We start from the raw sequence: 14,519 nt of genomic DNA on the forward strand, positions 1-14,519 counted from the left end.
ATAAGTTATTCATAATAGTGAAAGGGGAATTTTTTTGACCCCCCTTTTTTTAATCCCTCTTCCTTTTGACCACCTCAGACCCTGTTTTCAGGATCCGGGGCCCAATTTTCCTTGTCCCCTTTATTAAACCCCCCTTTTTTACTTTTTTGGATTCCTGCAGAATATCACTTGTGGAGTATCAATTTACTAGGAATTGGGAACTGATCCCATTTCGATTATTTAGACGCGGCTAGCTTTCATTTATTGCTGACATAATGGAGCAGAGCGGCCCGAGTGGACAGGGAGTGAATGGACTTCCACCACGTAAAGATACTGACCAGAAAGGAAAAAAACGAATCAGACAGTCGTCTTCAGAGGAGGAAATACACTCCAATAGTTTGAAGGAAATAACTAATAGGCTAGGTCAGACAATGATACGGCATAAACAGCATTTCAGCAAGGCTATACTCACATATATGCATGAACACGAAAGAGAGCTTAGAAGCATTTACACTGCTCTCAAGCAGCTGCAGGAAGAGACCACTGTTGTACAGACTGCTACACAAGCCACTCAAACTGAATACAAGTTTGTTCCCGTGGAACCAGACATACTGAGTCTCGATTTATCAGATGATCAGTTGATCGAACTTCTCCACAACGATGGAATACACGGGTCATGAGTAAAGCAAATACAGTGACCCTCCCTGTAGAAGGATAGGCTGACACATGTCAGTTTGTAGATGTTGTCAAATCCAAGAGAGCCAAGTCTGAGGGGAAAAAAACAGGCATGATTGCCCTGGACACATCTTCCATGATGGAAGATGCTGATGACGAGACATCTCACGTAAGAAGGTTTACAATTTTTCACGACACAACTGACGATGAGAAACAAGCTGCTAGCTGTGCTTTGAACGCAATACGCAGGATCCTTAAAAAATCGCCGTATGGCAATATTATACGGAAAATACTGATATACCTGCATAGGTCCTGTGAGGAACCTGTCTCAGTCGTGGTACCAAGGACAGACACGAGTCGTGCTCGGTCGCGGTCTGCTTCCGCTCGTCGATCGACGCCGCCGGTCGAGGGAAGTAAAACCGTTGTCATTAAAGCACAAGGTAAATCCTATGCCGAGTTACTTAGAGTTATGAAGGATAAAGTATTCAAAGAAGAAGCAGGAGAAGACCTGTCCCTAAGAAAGGGCAGAACAACGAACTTGAAGTAAGAATTAAAGGCGAAGAATGTGCTACCCAATTCACATCTGTACTCCGAGAAATGGCTGCGGAGCTTCAGATAGACATGAGAACATAGGAGACATATGTGCAGTTGTGCACATAAAAGATCTTGAGCCTGATGTAACTGAACGTGATATACAAGAAGCAATAGTCGAGATAGTTGGAGGAGCCGAGACCTTCAAGGTCTCCTCCATAAGGCAAGCTTATGGTAATACACAAAATGCCACTATAATCACCAATTATAGGGCTGCGGTGAAATTGGAATAGGGCTGCGGCGAACAGAATAAAAGTGGGATGGGTGCACTGCCGTGCATACATCCGAACTGAATACGAGAGATGTCATAGGTGCTGGTCGACTGGGCACAAGAGTATAGACTGCAGGGGACCTGATAGGACTATCCTGTGCTACAACTGTGGCGGGAAAGGACATCTCATCCGCGATTGCAGAGAGGCGATGAAGTGTTTAGATTGCAACAGCGTAGAACACCGCACTGGAGGCACGATGTACGGACGAAGATCTGATGCCTAGATTCCTATTAACAAATGCTAACCAGAGCATTCTTTCCCATGATTTAGTTTTTTCCTATGAAGAGGCGGAGGTGGACTTTATTGTATCCACTGAACCTAATTACAATACAGCAGCTAGACAGGATTGGTGGGCAGACACCGCCGGCGATGTTGCCGTTAAGAATGTTAGCAATAAATACGGGTGGCAACTCCATTATCGGGGTGAAGGTATGATAGCCGTAGTGTTACCGGGTATGGTTTTGATTGCTGGTTACGTTAGCCCTAATGTTGGCCTGGATATTTATGAACAATACATTAATGAGCTCCAGGGAGTCGTTGTGCGGTCGCCTAGAAGAGTTGTACTTCTGGGTGACTTTAATTGTAAAACAACAGCAGCTGGTAGTAATTATACTAACAGGCGAGGTAAGATCTTCACGGATATGATGGTAATGACTGGTTTGGTTTGCCTTAACGACGAATCGCATACTTATGAGGCCCGGGGTCATCGCTCGGTACTAGATCTCACTCTAGTGGATAATAGATGGGACCCGACATCGTTTCAGTGGTGTGTTATGAGGGCTGAGACGGCAAGCGATCACTATGCTACACTGCTGGTGATGAAGGATACTTTGACATGTAACGTGGATATACATAGACCATTGCATCTTACTGATAGACAGGTGGAGATAATTGTAGAAATTGTAATCGTCCTTCCATCAGACAAAGGACGATTACACCTATGATATTGCAGGACATAATTGTCACAGACATGGCTAGAATACATTCGGGCAATAAAAGATGACACCCTGTTTATTGGTGGACGGCGGAAATTGCCGATCAGCGTCGGAGGCTCCAATTTTGGCAAAGGATAAAATGCAGAACTCGTAGAGCAGGGTGATCAACTTATGAAGAGGCTACGGCTATGTTTACTGAGGCAAGACGAACGCTTAACTATTTAATTAAGCGCTCTAAGAAAGAACGGTGGAAAGAGTTATGTGCTAAACTGGATGCTGATCCATGGGGCAGAGCGTATCAGGTCGTGACTAAGAAACTAGGACGTCGCCTGCCTGTCCTTACGTCGGAAAATGCCGCCTTGCAGCTAAAGAAATTGTTTCCTGTGGAAGATTCTGAGATTACTGAATTGGTTCAGTGCGAAAGAGGCAGGTTTACGCAAAAAGAAGTTGTCACGACAGTAATGAAATTAAAGAATAAAAAGAGTCCGGGGCCTGATGGAATTCCTGCGGCTGTACTCAAGGGGCTCTTTAAAAGGGTCCCCTGGGAAATGACTGATGTTGCCAACTTTGCGATTCAGAACAGGACATTCCCGGTTTGTTGGTAGGCCTCGAGAACGGTGTTCTTGCCAAAAAATGCAGCTGGATCCACAGAGGTCGGATACCGTCCTGTTTGCCTAATCAACGGAATGGGCAAGGTGGCTGAAAGACTCATTGCAGGCAGAGTAATGCAAGAGCTGAAAGACAATGATGCTTTACACAAAAACCAGTTCGGATTCATAAAGGGAAGATCTGCCTTACAGGCATTGGATAAAATAGTAAAATGGGCTCTCACAATCAAGAGTGGAACCTGGCGCACCACTTCTAAGCAGATACCGCTTCTAATTACGTTAGATATCAAGAACGCATTCGGAACGGTTAAATGGGATGCAATCATGTCAGCCCTCAGCAGAAGATGCATTAGCTCTACCCTTCGGAGGCAGATAGCAGAATATCTTTCAGATAGATGGACGACGGTAGATACTTTGGAGGGAACACTAAGACACCAGATCCATGGAGGAGTCCCACAAGGTTCGGTCCTTGGACCACTGTTATGGTTGATTGCTTTCGACGATGTCTTACGACTCAAATTACCAGCGGGGGCTGAGATTGTTGCTTATGCAGACGATTTGGTAATTCTTGTTAGTGCTAGGACCGAGTTAGAGCTCGAGAACCGTGGGAATCGAATATTGGAGCTGGTTCACGCATGGCTTACTGAACAGGGTCTGATGTTATCGTTTGATAAGTGCGAGTATATAATGCTTGCCGGGAAAAGAAATCTACGAGATCTCGTTTTGAAGATAGGTGACCATGAACTGAAAAGGGTTGTACAAACCAAATATCTAGGTGTTATCATAGATAAGTCATTGAATTTCGGTCTTCACGTGACGAATAGATGTAAAACAACAGAAAAGACACTTAAGGGTATTCTGGTACTATGTCTGGGCACGACGCTCCTCGGTCTTCTAAACGCAGGGTTATGGTTTCTGCCTGTACTTCTGTTTTGCTGTATGCGGCGCCGATTTGGCACCGCGCGATTTATACAGAAAGGAACCCAATAGGAACCCAATAGGAACCCAATACTCATGAGGAGTGTGCATAGACGTGCCTTGGTGGGGATAACGTATGGATATCGGACGTTATCCTATGAAACTGCATGTGTTTTAGCCTCGGCGATGCCAATAGAGCTTCAAATAATAGAAAGATGGCTCCGATTCCAGGTTTTTTTATGGATTTTAGGGATTATTATGTATTTAATTTTAAGCATGAACTAGAACAAATATTATAAATTTTTATTTTAGTTTTGTTATAAAAATTCTTTTCGTTATAATAATTAAATAATTATGAGCAGCTCTTTCATTGACAGAATTGTAATGTTTTAAATTTTGGAGAAAACTCCAAAATTTAAAACATTACAATTCTGTCAATTATGTTAAAAAATTTAGATATGCCTAATTTATTAAAATAATATGGTACATTGACTCACTCATATTGCATTCCAGCATATGCAAATCCTTTTGAATTACACAACTTAATACAAACATTTGGTGAATTTGTATCATGAAAGTTCTGCTTATAACCAGTCATTAGTCGATTATTGAATCCTCCATCAATGTAACAACCAATGTAGTTTTCAATTTCACTTTTCTTACCTAAACAGATTAAATTAATACTAATAATAAATTTGTTTGCTGGGAATAGTTATAATCTACTCCTCAAAAATTATTAAGATAACCATTATTTGAATGTGTATTAACTCATTTAAAGAAAAAAATAAAATTGATTAGTTAAACCAGTAAAATGTTGTAGTAATTCATATAAAAAATACAACCCTGTGCTAAGATATTCGCTGTGAAAAAAATTGGTTTGAAAATTACCACAAATGAAATAAGAAGTCTCCTATAAAATAAATAAATTGTATATATATATATATATATATATATATATATATATATATATATATATATATATATATAAGGGAATATATCTTTACTAAGGTGTGATATATTTATACTCAGGCTACTCAAACTAAAAAAATATTTCTTTTTAATTAAAAAACTTCCCCCTTTATACGATTGATAAGAATTTAAAATTATTTCCACTTTTTATAGCACAAATAGTAGATAATGAACAAAAAAAAATTGGAACCAATAAATGATTTTTATAGTTTTACTAAAAAAAATGTTGGATGAGAGAGAATATCAAATCAAGGTGCAGGTACTCATATAATAGACTGGGTTGTGATTATTTAGAAAATTCATAAGATTAAGATGTGTAAAAGTATTTCATATTTTTCAAAATTTATAAAAAATATATATTCTTGCAGTTGAGAATGTATTTTTCATCTTCACTAGCAAATATCTTTTAAGTTTTTAACTTAATTTTAATCAATGTTCATTGAAATTATTAAAAAGTATAAAATTAATAAAATATATAAGTAAATGTATGTAATTTGTATTTAAAGTGTTGAAGTAAACTGATTACAAAATTAAATAAAAATTACTGACAAACAAAAATAAAAGCAATAAAAAATTATAAATATTTCAATGATAACAGACATTTTATTAGCTAAATAACATCTGAGTTTCTAATAGCATATTTATTATCATACTCATTACTCTTAATATCACTTGTAGTTTATTGTCTTACACCACAAACACAACTTATAAGATTTTCTGGTAATTTTAACCTAAAATTATTTATGCAGAATCATCATTAATTGTAATATTATAGGTATGATAATTGTTATTATTATTTTGATAATTAGTGTTAACCATCCTTATTACACTAAATGATAAATCATATAACTGCTATTATGTATGTAAACATAAACCATCTATCATTAATTTATTGTCATTAGTAAATTTAGAACATGTTATCCAATGATTTAGTTTAAGATACATTTCATTACTTTCTTCTGTAACATTATACACCCCTTGTATTACAAATATATATATATAATAATATTAGTGCATTTATTTCTAACTAAAGAAAAAATATATTCAATCAGAAAAAATAGAAAAAAGATACATTCAATTTAAAAAAAAAAAATACATAATACTTATGTATTCTTGTTCCTAATATATCAACAAATAAATTGAAAACACTTTCTTCCATATGTGGACATGACCATAATGTCAAAAAATTCATATCGACATAAGTTCTATTTTACTTTGTTTTCTTTCTGGACACCATTTTGTGATTTTCAACAAAAAAAAAATTATTCTCAGAAACAGGGGTACCTACTTTAATTAAATCTGGCAAATCTAAAACTACTGTTTAGTTCTACAAAATAAACAATTTTGAAAACTACACCTTCAAAAATTTCAAAATGGCAGTCATCTTAATTTTTTTTCTTCAGTATCTTTTTAATTAATTATTTGTTACATAAAATTTTTGCTTTTACAAGAGTTATTAAGCAGCATTTTATTTTGAACAAAGTGGCATCTCATTTGTAAAAATCCATTGACAAACAATCAAGTTATTGCTGACAATTAGCCCTTCCTTTTTCCTGTTTAGACTCCGGGAATTATAGTTTAGATTTTACTTCAGAGGATGATATATGTATGATTGTAAATGAAGTGTAGTCTTGTACAGTGTCAGTTCGACCATTCCTGAGATGTGTGGTTAATTGAAACCCAACAACCAAAGAGACTAGTAGTTTGATTGTGGATACCACACCGGTATCCACAATCTAGTAGGGAAATACGTATAAAAGCAACTGCCTTTACCAGGACTTGAACGCTGGAACTTTCGACTTCCAAATCAGCTGATTTGGGAAGACACGTTCACCAGTAGACCAACCCGGTGGTTGACAATTAAGTGGTCAGTACACTTGCACACAGTAATGCAAGCTGTTAATTTTACGCCAGTTTTATTTCCTCCACTAATTATAAATAAACTTATTAATAAGAAATAATAACAATAAAATTATAAATTACCACCTTCCATTATGGTGCGAAAGCGTACTGCCAGGTTAATTTTCAGCAAAAACTCGATTGTTTGTCAACGGATTTTTTACAAATGAGGTGTCATTTTGTTCAAAATAAAATGCTTAATAGATTTTCTAAAAGTAAAAATTTGATCACAGAAATAATTACAAAGTTATTGAAGATTAAATATTAAGATGGGCACCATTTTGAAATTTCAAAAGGGGACCTTTTTGTAGTTATTATACTTATCCAAACAAATACACCGTTAAAACTATTTAACCATTAAATAGCTTTTATTTATCAGTAAATGTTTGTTATTACTATTTCTTCTTTATTTACATATTTTATTATATTGTAAAAAGACCATTATAATAATCTGATTATCAGATTTCTACCAATTAAGAAGAAAGGGCTGGAAAATATAATAATGGGAGAAATTCAGAAAGGGGCTAAAAGAAACCCTTCTAGTAAAGGTAACATGTCCATTTAACAATCGTCTTTTGTAATACTGCCACTGACACACCTAAACAGATGTTGTTCCATGAGAAGAGTTATCGGGCCAGGGTAGGAATGCATTACCCACCAGGTTGGTCTAGTGGTTAACGCGTCTTCCCAAATCAGCTGATTTGGAAGTCGAGAGTTACAGCGTTCAAGTCCTAGTAAAGCCAGTTATTTTTACATGGATTTGAATACTAGATCGTGGATACCGGTGTTCTTTGGTGGTTGGGTTTCAATTAACCACACATCTCAGGAATGGTCGAACTGAGATTGTACAAGACTACACTTCATTCACACTCATACATATCATCCTCATTCATCCTCTGAAGAATTATCTAAACGGCAGTTACCGGAGGCTAAACAGGAAAAAAGAAAGAAGGGTAGGAATGCATGAAAATGAAAGGGCTCAGTCAACATTTCTCATGCTAAACCAGGGACTGGTTCTGCAAGTAAAGAGGATAGGAGTACAAATACTTCGGGGAAGACCAGTTGAAATCAGTTTTGCAAGAGATTCTTCTGTGAGTAGGACAGTAAAGGAGCGAATTTCTAGTATGAATTAAGTTTGATGCAATTAAGGTGACGTCACAAGTAATTCCAGTACATGAAAACAAGTAATGGTTCAATGTGTTATAAGTGAAAGAGATAATGTACTAAATTTCATTCATAAATCTTTAGAGTAATTTTATTTGTGAACAAAGGTATTTGCAATAAAAAAACAGGATACTTGTCATATCTATTGTACTGTTTTTGTTAACACAACTAGTAGTTAAAAGTGTTAAGACTAGCGGTCATGCTAATGTCTTTTGTCAATGGGACAATAACGCTTCACTTTAGCATCATTTATAGTTAAGAAAAATTTTGGTTATTTTCATGGTAAAATAAATATTTCAATAAAACAGTTACATTTTATTATTCTTATTTTTATATATAAAACATAACAATTTTTACATTCACACCGTTAAATGTCTTGAGAGGATAGACAGGTACAAATGTGATATGAAAACAACACTTATGTAAAAAAAAAATGTAAGATTACTTCAGTTTAAGAATAAGGCTGACAGTAGGAAATTTTCCTTACTGTTTATAAAGTAACCACAGATAGAATAATAAAGAAATTTAAAATAGACATTAAGGGTCTGGTCTTAATATTACTAAACTTCTGAGAGGACAAATGTGGATCTAAAACTATACACAAATTTATAAAAAAACACAGATAACTAAAATAAAGAAGACCAGGATAAAAACAAATGTTTCTTAATAACCGAGAATATAAATGATATGAACTAATTTGTTGAAGTACAAACACTTCCGAGATCAGATTCAAATAATATTAGATTTTTTTACCAGAAATTGAAGTTGAGTAAATACTAAGCCTCCAGTCACCTCCGCACTTTTTTGATTTGTCACCAGGACATGTCTTAGAACACTGTGAGTCATCAACCATCACTTCTGAAAAAGGATGTCTATCTCCACAGAAACACTGGATACTGAAAAATGTTCAGTTACTCAATAAAATAAAAATTATCTTGATTTAAATAAACATATTACAAGTGATATTTGTCTTGTAGTTAACATTAATAGAGATGTACAAAATTACATTAAAAGTATTATTATAATCCCATTTCACTGTTTTTATGATTTACTATTGTAACTAATGGAATACCTTTATCAATAGTTTGGTTGACATATTGAAAACATTTCAGAAGCCTGTATAAGTTATTGAGTAGAGTTTCAATCTTTAAAAATAAAAAAAAAATCAAGACAAATGAACAATTTTCATTCATAAAAAAAATAATTGTAATGAATTAATTATAAAAAAAATATATTTCAGTTAATTTTAAATCATAATAACATGAATTGGCAGTTACAGATGATGCACAGATTTTTATCATAATTTTAGTTGTTTTATATATATTTGATACTGTAAATCGTTTATGTACCTGAATTAGTTATATAATTTGATGAATTAAAATTCATGAGGGAATGAAAAATAGTACTCACGATTTAAGTACATTACTGATTTCTCTTCATAGTGACTAATTAGTTATGATCTTACATTTAAATACAATTAAATTACATATTACATTTAATTAGTGATGAGATCACATTTAAGGTCATGAGTTTGAAATTTGAGCAAGACCAGTTAGTTATAAGAGGAAAAGTTAGTTATACGGAAACTAAAATGTACTCGTAAGTAAAAAATATCTAAATCTGTAGTATATGATCATGAATCATAATGTAATATGTTGTTTTAAAAAATAATTCTTTAGAATTAGAGAACTGGCTTCAAATATTAACTGTACAGCTTAAAATAAAAATAAGTACACCTTCAAATATTAACTTTTGCACTTTAAAAGTCAAATATTTATCTTAACTGTTTTGCTCCAATTTCAGAAGTGCAAAAAGTATATTATTTGAGTAAAATTTAATAATATAAAATACATATATGGAAGAATTAAAAAATAAAAATATATTTTTGAACTTTTATTTAGCTTATTTGAAATGATCTCTATTTTGGTAATAGAAAAATTAATTATTTCTAAGTATTTAGTGAGTATTACACTGGGAAACAAAAAATACCTTTTTTTTGTCTCAGGAAGAAATATGTTATTCTGATAGTATTTTTTCTCTTGAATTCAAATATGATAATGGTTTTTCCCATCACAGAAGATTTCCGAGAGACAGGCATCTATAATTTCAAACATTTTAATACTTTCTGCATTCTTAGTCACACAATATTCAGACATTTGACTCATGTAGAGAGTAAGAAATTACTATTGTCTGCTATATTTTGCCTGTAAAGCATCCCTCTTGATGGTCCAACAATAATTGGCCAGCATATTAGGATTCCATTTACCTTGATACCTCTTTTCCATAGCTGAAATCTCCTGATGAAAGTATCCCCTGTAATCATTACTCACAGCACCAAGACTTTCTGTGAAGAAATTTAGGTGTGTGTGCAGTAAGTGTACCTTAAGGACATGTTACAATACCCACCGGGTTGGTCTAGGGGTTAACGCGTCTTCCCAAATCAGCTGATTTGGAAGTCGATAGTTACAGCGTTCAAGTCCTAGTAAAAAACTTTTACATGGATTAGAATACTAGATTGAGGATACCGGTGTTCTTTGGTGGTTGGGTTTCAATTAACCACACATCTCAGGAATGGTCGAACTGAGAATGTGCAAGACTACACTTCATTTACACTCATACATATCATCCTCATTCATCCTCTGAAGAATTATCTAAATGGTAGTTACCGGTGGCTAAACAGGAAAAAAGAAAAAGGACATGTTACAACCCAAATTTTTATAAGATCATGGAAAATATCATGGTAATTTTCCGCCTTTCAATTTCCCAAACAAATCTGAGTAACATTTTTAATGCTTGCCAAGCTGCTTTCTCCAATGGATTCAATAGTTCTTCAAACTTTTCATCATGCATTAATGATCATATTTGTGGACCCACAAATATTCATTCTTTAATTTTTGCATCACTAATTTCAAGAAACTTCTGTTTGCAATTTATTGTCATTATGCAGAAGCACAGCTTTTCAACTAACTTTTGAGGAATCGGTGAACAAGTGCCTTTCTGTTTGGTTATGTTCATAACAAAGTGTCTCCCTAAGAGAAGAAAGTCATTACAAAACATTAAGCCATTTTCTTCAGAAAAATATTCTTTAAATTCAGAACAATTACTTTATGAAGATTCCATTCTTTTAGCAAGGAAGCAAGCATTTCAGACTTTTTTGTATAATCTTGTATGAGATTGTCAAGATTTTCTTGAGTCAGTAAATGAGACTCAGATGAACTGCTTTGTTCAAAAGTTGTATCACCACAATCTGTTTCTTTTTCTTCCTTACTTCCATCAGACAATGAGCTCTCTTCATCTAATGTCACATGTTCTGAAGGCTTTGGTATGGACAATTCTTCGCAATGTGGAACTGGTCTCATTGCAGATTACAACTTAGGGTATACCAGTGTATGTTTTGATTTTGACCCAATCCCATTAATATTTGTTAAGCAGAAATAAGTCAAAAAATGATCTTTGAGTTCCCTCAAAATCATAGGGATAGCATTGCCATTTTTCCATGCAGTAAGAAGCCTAGAACATGATAAATAACAGATATCTGGGGCCCATGCCCTTGTTTTGTCCCCAACTTTATACCCAAAATAAAGTTCATAACACATTTTTACTAATGGAGTAAGTGTTGCCTTTGGGACTTGAGCATGACTTCACCACATACATAACAATAATTTTTAGGATGATTTAAACAAACTAGGCATTTTGTAACTAACGACTAATTAAAAGAAAGAAATTTGTAAATATGTAATACACAATAATTCAGACACACAATGCAATTAAAATGACATGTTTACTGGTTCACTGCTATCTCACAACTGGCGTTCTGATGAATGTGTGTTACACTAGATCACGTTTATACATGTCTGAACCTGCACAAGACATGAGTTAGCTCATTTGGTTCCATCACATTTGCAATGCTCCAGGAGCTTTTATTTGACAATGGACAAATTGACAAAAAAAGTTTTTAAACATTAAAAAAAATTAAAATAACAAAAATCTATTGGTGATGGAGAAATTCGAAATACATATTTAGAAATAGGTTAAAAAACTGCATTAAGTACACCTATTTGTACTCATGATATAAAAATCATGTTGACTGGTGTTATTATCACATTCAGTTGTAAAGCAGATTACTTCATATATTTGTATTAGTAATCTCTGTAATGTGTTAGTTTTTGTTATTATTTTGTAGTAATTTTTTTACAATGAATTTATTGCATACTATATCCTATATGCAATCATTTTTGAAAGAAATGATACGTATTATAGTAAATGCTACCTTCTAGCATCGTATGTATTCCTTTTTTCAGTTGTCCTTTTTTGATTGACTTAATTTATTGACTGTTGCTTTGCTATGCTTTGATTCAAAGTCATTCGACCTTTGAGTTCATATTTGAGGTTCTGTGGACAAGACCCACAGAACCTCATTAATATCCCCAAAGTGATTCGCTGTAAACAAACTTAAATCTCTTTTCACTGAAAATTTAAACAGTTTACTAGACGTACTACTAAAGTAATACATAATTTCCAATAGATTAGTATAGAACATGTTATGAAAAAGGTGCCTATTAGATCAATACAACTTCTTTGATGAATGTTTCTTTTTTTACAAAATGTCCTTCTTTTATCCTTACTTTTTATGAGATACATGTTCTGTTTTCCTTTGTTCATGAGGTTTTTGAAATATTAGTAAAAATAAGATACCCAGTAAAACCAGATTATACAGTATAAAATATTATAAAACTGTATAACATAATGGCCAAATACCAGTTGGTTTACCTATCATTGAAAAAAAAACATCAGATAATCAACAGTTTAGAAGATCTACATTTTCAATATCTTGCAATAAAATTGTCAAAAGTGGTCCATTGCTGGAATTTTAATTATAACTTTTATTTTTCCAGCAGTACCAATTTGCTCATCATCAGTTATTATTCCACTAAATTTCTTTACACTTACTTATATTGCAGTCCTGCATATAAGAAGCCAAGTCGGTAACAAAGTCCGACACAGAAGTGAGGAGTAAGAACATTATGAAAATCTTCATGATGGCCATTTAAAAATCGATTTTCTGGATTATCATCTATGAAACAACCAACATATTCCAATTCCTCATGGTTGCTATTTGCTTCTGAAATACAAAATAGGTACGATTTACACAAAGAAATAAACAACTTTACATGTCAGAAGAATATTTAACAAAAACAAGATTTAGATTATATTTTGAACAAATTCTTTACTATACAGTTTACTCTAAAAAGTAATAAGATATGTAAAAATCTAATTTATATGAAGTAACTTGTAAATGTTACAATTCCCCTTAAAAAAAATAATAAGATATTATTTTAATTTTAGAATTTAAAATGTGAGTTTGAATGGTAGGTCAAGGAATAAGAGAAGTTTTTCTCCAGCGTTTCTTAACTTTGAATGTAGACCATAGTACAACTGGTTTATTGATCTATATATATTGTCTTGTATATTGAATACATATTTATTTATTGATGAATCCACAGAAGCTTATAAAGAAGCTTGTATGCAGTAATGTGAAAACAGAGATTTTTATTGTATGAAAAGTGCCATGCCTGATCATTTCAAACCCAGGACCTCTGAATGAAAGGCCAAGATGCTAATATTCACCATAGAGATCAGCAGAGTGGGAGCATATATATATTTAATTATTTGTATATAATAATAATATTATTATTTGTATACATATATACAATATTTCTTCAGTAAATAAATATACTTCTATGTAATGTTATTATTTGCCTTTCTAAAATTTCAATAATTTGTCATAGTTTGTAAATTCTCATTTATATGTTTTGTGACATGGAGATTCTTCTGATTTTATTTTTTTATAATTCCTGAGAAATGTTTAATTACTTAGAAAGATCTTATTAAAGATCTGATGGATTTTTTTCTGCATTTATGCATATATAAAGGAGGAAGCTAACATTTACACTGTTAATTCAGCTATTTTTTGGATTGGTAAAAGGCTGAAATGGTATAGTTTCTCAAAAGGGAACTATTAAGAAAAGAAAGTGAAATATAGTTTAATTAACTACCATTAAGGAATTAAATGTGTTTGAAAAAAGGTACTGAAACTGGAAGAGATGGAGAATTGAAATCTGGCTGGAATAGTATACTTACGTAGACAGCTATTGCTAAGAAAGTTTTTCCTCACTCATTTCTAAGTAGGTAAAATGAGGACCAAATAATTTTTTTTTAAACTAGTATATCTTGGTCAGTTGAGATGTAATACTAAAATCTGCTAGGAATATTTGCTGTAACATCTATCAGAGTAATGTTTACTCCAATTTACTGTAGGTTTTCCCTCGATATAGGCTTTTCTTTTTTGAGAGAAAACCTATAATAAATTGATGTAAACTCTTTTTCTTGCCAGTAGGAGTATTATATAAGATTAATATTCTAATCCTTAATAATCTCTATAATCTTCTGAACCTGTTATTTTAGAAACTTGAAATTAATCATGGATGGTAACTCAAATATTCAATAAA

General features: G+C 33.1%; 1 protein-coding gene across 2 annotated transcripts in view; it reads right to left on the minus strand.

The window, feature by feature from the left end:
• LOC142334050 (uncharacterized) overlaps window positions 1-14,519 on the minus strand; it is a 125,653-nt gene that overhangs the window by 77,575 nt on the left and 33,559 nt on the right. For both annotated transcript variants that reach the window (XM_075381726.1, XM_075381720.1), the window contains exons 8-10: window positions 12,961-13,132; window positions 8,764-8,906; window positions 4,476-4,641 (exon numbers count right to left, since the gene is read on the minus strand). In XM_075381726.1, coding sequence (XP_075237841.1) covers window positions 4,476-4,641; window positions 8,764-8,906; window positions 12,961-13,132 — 481 coding nt within the window. The remainder of the gene's footprint in view (window positions 1-4,475; window positions 4,642-8,763; window positions 8,907-12,960; window positions 13,133-14,519) is intronic.

Source organism: Lycorma delicatula, chromosome 1, assembly GCF_047948215.1.
Source record: "Lycorma delicatula isolate Av1 chromosome 1, ASM4794821v1, whole genome shotgun sequence".
Classification (NCBI taxonomy): Eukaryota; Metazoa; Arthropoda; class Insecta; order Hemiptera; family Fulgoridae; genus Lycorma; species Lycorma delicatula.